At 38.2% G+C, this 7163-nt stretch overlaps 1 protein-coding gene across 1 annotated transcript in view; it reads left to right on the top strand.

Annotated features, from left to right (window-relative positions):
- Positions 1–7163, top strand: part of GALNT2 (polypeptide N-acetylgalactosaminyltransferase 2) — a gene marked incomplete at its 5' end in the record, with an annotated part of 32729 nt that overhangs the window by 11376 nt on the left and 14190 nt on the right. The window contains 3 exons of the mRNA XM_010287644.1: positions 88–175; positions 3969–4056; positions 4619–4722. Of these exons, the coding sequence (XP_010285946.1) occupies positions 88–175; positions 3969–4056; positions 4619–4722 (280 nt within the window). The remainder of the gene's footprint in view (positions 1–87; positions 176–3968; positions 4057–4618; positions 4723–7163) is intronic.

Here is a 7163-nt window from a genome sequence, read left to right as displayed (position 1 = left end):
CTGCTGAACTGTTCAACATCTCATCCTGCCTGAATCTTCATATTCTGGTTTCATTATTTCAATATTACTTTCTAATATTTATTTTAGGACAAGACCAGAGTTGTGTCTCCTATTATTGATGTAATTAATATGGACAACTTCCAGTACGTGGGGGCGTCAGCTGATTTAAAAGGCGGTATGTACCTGTACTGGAATACAAATTAAAAAAAAAAAAAGGCATCAAGAATCAAAGCTCATAATCACTGCAGTTGTGGAATGGGCAGTTAACATACTGTTCTTCCCTTTCATATATCTAGTTTAAGTTCTATAGGTCAGTTGTTTCTAGGCTTGGATTTTAATTGGCCTTATTCAGCTTTTAAACAGTTTGTCTTTATTATACTAATTCTTGAAAGTTTATGCTGCAATGTGCAGTACTCACTCCAATGTTTGTAGGATTGTTTAAATGTGTCAGAAGCAGCTTATGGCCAGAGCTTATGATTCTCTTTTTAGACAAGACAGGCTTTAATTGCTCTCCAGCTTAGAAGCCCATCAGCAATGCAGTGCCTATGAGTATTTTTCGAGATGCTGGTTGCTTAAAAAAATAAACTCTTCTGAATAAGCAGAAAGCTTTGGAATGTGTCTGAAAAATAAATGTTTCTGTTAGCCATGATCTGTAATTGTGAAGAGTAACATGTGACCTTGAAAATTTGTAGTGTTTATACCTTTACAGTTACGAAATTTCCTGGTAAACTGAGTTTAGAAGTACTATAGTTTCACTATGCCTACCTAGTGTAAACTGTTGACAGCAAATAGTAAAAAAGATTTGTTAAGCCCTCAAAAAAAAAAAAGTAAAAAAAAAAAATCTCCCTTCTCCTTTTCCCAAGGGAGGAGGGCAACCACACACTAAATTCCTTACTCGTTACAAGTTTTTTTAAAACCGTTTTCACTTTAAGCAAGAATCTAGCATTTAAAATAGCTGTTCTCTCCTCTCCCCCCCGCCTTTTTTTGGGGTGGTGGTGTGGTAATAATTATTCCCACAACCCTAGAAGCTGAACTGTTTGCACAAAGATATAAGATGAGCCACAATACAGAAATTAGGCAGTGCTGTTCCCACAGTGTTTGAGCATTTTCTGAATGGACTTTCTTGAGTGAGGAAAGAAAAACCAGTTTTAAGCCTGTTCTGACAGTTACTAGTCTCTGGCTACAAAGTGTTATTCCAGTAAACTAAAATAAAAGCAATATTCGCATAAAGGCACATGTGCTTCAATTTCCAGTCAGTGATCTGGAGGTGAGAGGTTCTATATCCTTTTAATTAATGTTCTGAAATAACACCTAGAGTGCATATATTCACAGTATGCTAATGTATAGTTCTGTGCTATTATCTGTGTGCCAGCTTTATTAAAACCTCCAGGCTTTTACCCACTCTATTCATTATGCCTCGAGTATGGCAATCTCTATACCATTATGTGGCTTTTATTGTTGTCTGCAGTAGGAGGAGGAATTCTTTCATTGAAGCCTTCGGTTGGTTCCTGCGGGGTTCACGCACTTTAATTCTTCCCAAGTGAAGTGGGAGAAGATTGAGAGATCATTTCACTTGTTACTGCTTTTCATCATCTTTGGAACTGCTTCCCAATTTTTTTTTTCTACTTTTTAGATCTTCTTTTCTCCCCCTGTACACAATAGAAATAGATTCTTTAAAGTGCATGGAGCTTCTGTACTTCCGGACTGAGGAGTTAGAAGCTGTCTTTTTCGATGTTAGCAATAGAAATTTTGCACATACCAGTGTTTAAAGCTATTTGAGGGTCTGTTGGAATGTGAATGATGTATTTCTTTTCACTTCCCAGAGGACAGATTAGCATGGTAGAGGCACTACAGCATTTGGCATTATGGGACACTTTCTCTGGGGCCAAGTCTAAACATGGAAACCAAACTATGCTTTCAACCTTAGATACAGTATCTGTGCAGCTGAAACATGGAGAGTTGAGACAGCTGGGACAGCATTTGTGCCTGCTCTGTTTTGAAAGGACTTAATCACCCAAGCAAGCAACCTAGCAAATGCTACAAGCTTTTTAAGTGGACAGGGCTGAAATAATTCCCAAGTCTGGCCACTCCTAAATCCATGCACTGCATGTTAACCTTTTACCTTTTTTTTTTTTTGAGAAGGCATTTTCAAAAGTGTTTGTGCTGCCCTGAGAAACACTTTAATTACTGGAATAAACTGTAGTTAACTGAGATCTAATATTTTAGAGTATGCCTATCATGCAGTTTATACTGGATAGAATTTCATAGTGGATATGCACTTGTGTTTAAAAATACTCCTTTTACAGAGTTACTGGTATTATCTCATTGAGTGCAGATTTTTCCCAGAGTCAGTGAAAATGGAGATGCAAAACCAGTTTTTATGGGTAGACAATTTAGACTCTTGTTCTGAGTTTGTAACAGAGTGCTGTGTTCCAAAAGAGACCCCTTGTGTTCACTGGAGTATACATAACTCTATCTCTATTGCTTCTGTCGGAGAACAGTAGGGTTTTTTTTCCAATTCTCCCAGATGCAAGTAATTTTGCTGGGTACGTATGATGAAATGCAACTTTTTAACTGCATGGAAATACTGGAGCTTGTTTTACTTTTCATGCTGGAAGCTTTGCAGTACTATAGTTTGTAGCCATTTTACTGTTTTGCTACTTGGATTTTTGGAGTAGTTAGATGGTCTTTCATTTTTACAGTGCAACAGTTCATGAAATACGCAACATGGAGAGAAAGGGTTGGCATGTGTGCTATAAAGACTGTGATAATTGCTGTGTTTTGTGTGTGTGCGAGAAAAAAATCTTGTGAATTAAAATTAAAACTGTTTAATTGTCAACTCTCTGCATCAATTATTACTATGCACATCTATGGATGCAGACAGACAGTTTGTAGGACTGTAACTGCTGTCTGTTTACCTTCGTTTTTTCCCCACTTCCCCACAAAGTAATTGCTTTATCTTTATGCTGGAGAAAGAAAACTATTGACATCTGTGCACCAGAAATCTGGAAATCATTCGTTACATGACCTCATAGGATCTAAATGTGTTTGGGAGCTGGCAGTCTGTATAAGGCTGATTTGCTAGGTGTACTGGGAGAGGGCTGTGGACCTTGTGTGGTTTTTTAATAGATGTTCATGCTTATGGGCATAACCCAGCTCAAAAACTATTATGAAAATGTTTCCTATAGGAAGTTTGTCTTATACCAGCTGTGTATCATTGCCTACAGGACATAGTTCAAATGGTTGTCAGGTAGAAAGCTGCTGTAGGTGACCTATTGGTCTTGTCTATTCTAGTGATCTTTATGTGCTCCTGTGCTTAACTCGCAAAAGGACCAGACCAGGTGTTGCTGTGTGTCCACACGTGTATGTACATACATAAGGGCAGTAAGATTTTGACACTCTAGCACTTGCCTCAGGTTTAACAAATGATGCACTTAAAAACATGCGGTGGGAAAGGAGGAAGTTAAATGAATGTTAATCAGATAGAAGTGGGAGCTACATAACCTGTTGTGACCTTCATGATAGAGAGCTCCTGCTGATAAAGGAGACCAGAAGTACTGCATAAAGCCTGTGTAAACATAAATATGTGATAGTTTGATAAGAGTTGAAACAATTGTACTGAAAAGACTGGGAGCATTTGTAATGGCTGGAAGATCTTCATGTGATGTTGGATTCATATATAAGGCTTTTGTTACTTGTTGACTGGGTTTCTTACTTTGTATAATAGATGTCAACAAGAGAAATTGATGTTATTTTGTACTTGAGATTACTTTTTTTATTCTCCTGTCAACTTCTTTACCTTTCATCCGTACTCCTGCTTGCTTGTTTTCTGCCCAAAAGTTTGTACAAGTGTAGATTTGTAATTTAAATTACAGTTCCCAGTGTTTTCGGTCAACATTACGCTAGTATAAGTTCAATGATGGCCGCAGTCTTTTTTTAACATTCTACTCTCTCGTATTTTCTTGAAGGCTTTGATTGGAACCTGGTGTTCAAATGGGATTACATGACACCAGAGCAAAGAAGAGCGCGGCAAGGAAATCCAGTTGCTCCCATAAAGTATGTCTGTACCACCACTTCTTCCTCTAATAGCTTGTAGTTTGCAACTAAACAAAGTTAGAAATCATCTTCTCTGAGTCTGAAAGAGGATCTTCATTATAGCTTTCATTAATATTGAATATTCATGAATATGAATGTTTCATTCCTATTTGTGTTGCATTATGAGACTCTCAAATTTTATTTTATATAAAGGTACTGTAAAGCACACTGGTAGATTATTTACTCTTAACAAAAAGTAGATGTCACTTTCTTTAAAGTTGGTAAGTTTTGAGGGCTGAAACTACAGTGTCAGTTGTAATGTTTTACTGCTGGCACAAATTGCCACCCGTTACATAAGGAACTTGTGAGCCAAATGGAGATTTGGAAACTGCCTCAGAAGGTGGTCATAGCACTATATATACCATAGAAACATGTGCAGACAATGTTTGAAGTGATAGATGCAAAAGTAGTTGCATTCGAAAGCATTGCAAATTTTTTCAAGGCAGTATTAACCTTGAGGTACAAATAACAGTTACCTCCCAGTTATGGTTCTGGAAGTATTTAATTTTTCTTGTCTGTTTAGGACACCCATGATAGCTGGTGGGTTGTTTGTGATGGACAAATCCTATTTTGAAGAACTAGGGAAGTATGACATGATGATGGATGTTTGGGGTGGAGAAAACTTAGGTATGTATATTATTTACTTTTTCATCAGTCTTGAAAGAAAGCAGGTTTCGTCATTGCCTTTACTGTCACGGAGTCATGGTCTTGCTGATTTTGTGCAAAGAGGGTTAAAACCAGAGTTAAAACTTCACATGCATTAGTGGCAAAATCCAAAAGGTTTATTTCAGTGAAAGAATTAAACAAGGTAAGAATTATATGCTAAATATGAGAGAATAAAAGTATTTGTTCATTAAACAGTGAAAACTTTTTGTAGTGGAAGTTGGTTGATAAAATAAAACTACAGGATGTAGAATGGAAATAACTTTCAAAAATGCTATCTTGTTTGAAAGTTTTGGTTGATAAAATAAAACTACAGGATGTAGAGTGGAAATAACTTTCAACAATGCTATCTTGTTTGAAAGTCGCATACTCTTCTAGTTATTGATTAAAATACAATGTTTAAATGTTGGCAATTTAAGGTATGTTTTAAGATGTTGCTCAAATTTAATAATGAAAAGTAGAACACAGGAGTTCATGAGTTTAATGTTCTTACATTCATCTTAAGAAATCAATTAAAACTTAGCTCACTGAAGAATAATCTATTTCTTAACATTAACAATACTATACTACGTGGCATCTAAACTTAGTGAGTTTCTAAATTTTATGCCCCTACTTTCACCCTATGAGATAATTACGGTTGAGAAGGCATTTTTGCTGTAATTCCTTATTCTCAGATGTTTAAGTGAGCGGGATTTAGAGAAGAGGGAGGAGGGGCTGAGAGAACTTGTGCTGTAGCCATTTCTTCTTTGACCTGGTGGTTAGATCTGGCTTCAGTAGGTTTTTTGGCTCTTTGCATTGCAGTATTGTACAAAGTTGTGGTTTTTTTTTCCCTCCAGTTAAGGCCAGTATACTTCTATTAAAACAAAAAAGATATGTAAGGAGCAGAACTCTGACTTCTCAAGACTTCCATTTTGTCGCTAGTTCAGTTTTTTAGGATAGAGATGCATAGCAGTCTGGAGAAGAGGAGGCTGAGGGGAGACCTTATCGCTCTCTACAACTACCTGAAAGGGGGTTGTGGCGAGGTGGGTGTTGGTGTCTTGTTCCAAGTAACTAGTGATAGGACAAGAGGAAATGGCCTCAAGTTGCACCAGGGGAGGTTTAGACTGGATATTAGGAAAAATTTCTTCACTGAGAGAGTGGTCAAGCATTGGAACAGGCTGCCCAGGGAGGTCGTGGAGTCATGGTCACTGGAAGTGTTCAGAAAACATGGACGTGGTGCTTTGGGACATGGTTTAGGGGGCATGGTGGTGTTGGGTTAACGGTTGGATCTCAAAGGTCCTTTCCAACCTTAATGATTCTGTGATTCTCTGATTAGACATTCTAAGTAGTGTGTTTTAGGACCAGTTCTAAAGGTAGAAGCTTCTCTGCTGCATGTGCTAGCTGCAAAATCCTACAATACCTTGAACTTGTAAAAACCTGTGAGGATTTTGAGTTACAGAAATATACATATGCATTGAGTATGTGCATAGCCTGCCAGGGAATGTCTGCTGTATACAGCACACAAAGTATGGAGACATGGTAACCAAATGTTTAACACTCTTGTAAGGAACTTAAAGGCTGGAAGAGGCATCCTCAGAGGTCGCTGGACTTCCTATGCAGTACTCGAAGAAACCTCTTACGTATTTTGAACAATTACTTTGTGTGTGTGTTTTCTCACTATTTTGGCTGTACGTTGCTAAATTGTATTAATATGAGTATCATAAATTTTTTTTAAATGTCTTGGAAAGTCAATTGGCTATTGCTGTATTCAGTTTACTTGCATTCATACACTCTGAAAACCTCACTTGCCACTAGAGCACTTAAATTATTTGATTACTGGCAAGCATGTACTTGAGCAACCGAGTTTTTTCTGAAAACTCAGCAGCTGTTTTTATGCATTGATGATTGAGGCCTTGGTAACAGGAAAAAAGGGCACAAGCAACAGCTCCTTACTCAAGGTGAGAAGACTGCATGCAAAAAGCTGTTCATGTTTCTCCTGTTGCATTATGTTCTTCTGCTGTATTATGTTTCCCCCTTCACAGAATCATAGAATAGTTTGGGTTGGAAGGCGCCTTTCAAGGTCATCTAGTCCAACGCCCCTGTGATGAGCAGGGACATCTTCAACCAGATCAGGTTGCTCAGAGCCCCGTCCAACCTGACCTGGAATGTTTCCAGGGATGGAGCATCTACCACCTCTCTGGGCAACCTGGGCCAGTGGTTCACCACCCTCATGGTGAAACATTTCTTCCTCAGATCTAGTCAAAATCTGCCCTCTTCTAGTTTAAAACTATGACCCCTTGTCCTATCACAACAGGCCCTGCTAAAAAGTCTGTTCCCATCTTTCTTCTAAGCCCCCTTTAAGTACCGGAAGGCTGCAGTAAGGTCTCCCTGGAGCCTTCTCCTCTCCAGGCTGAACAACCCCAACT

This window comes from Phaethon lepturus, unplaced genomic scaffold (genome assembly GCF_000687285.1).
Source record: "Phaethon lepturus isolate BGI_N335 unplaced genomic scaffold, ASM68728v1 scaffold6985, whole genome shotgun sequence".
Lineage (NCBI taxonomy): Eukaryota > Metazoa > Chordata > Aves > Phaethontiformes > Phaethontidae > Phaethon > Phaethon lepturus.
This window is presented reverse-complemented; position numbering and strand designations above follow the sequence as displayed.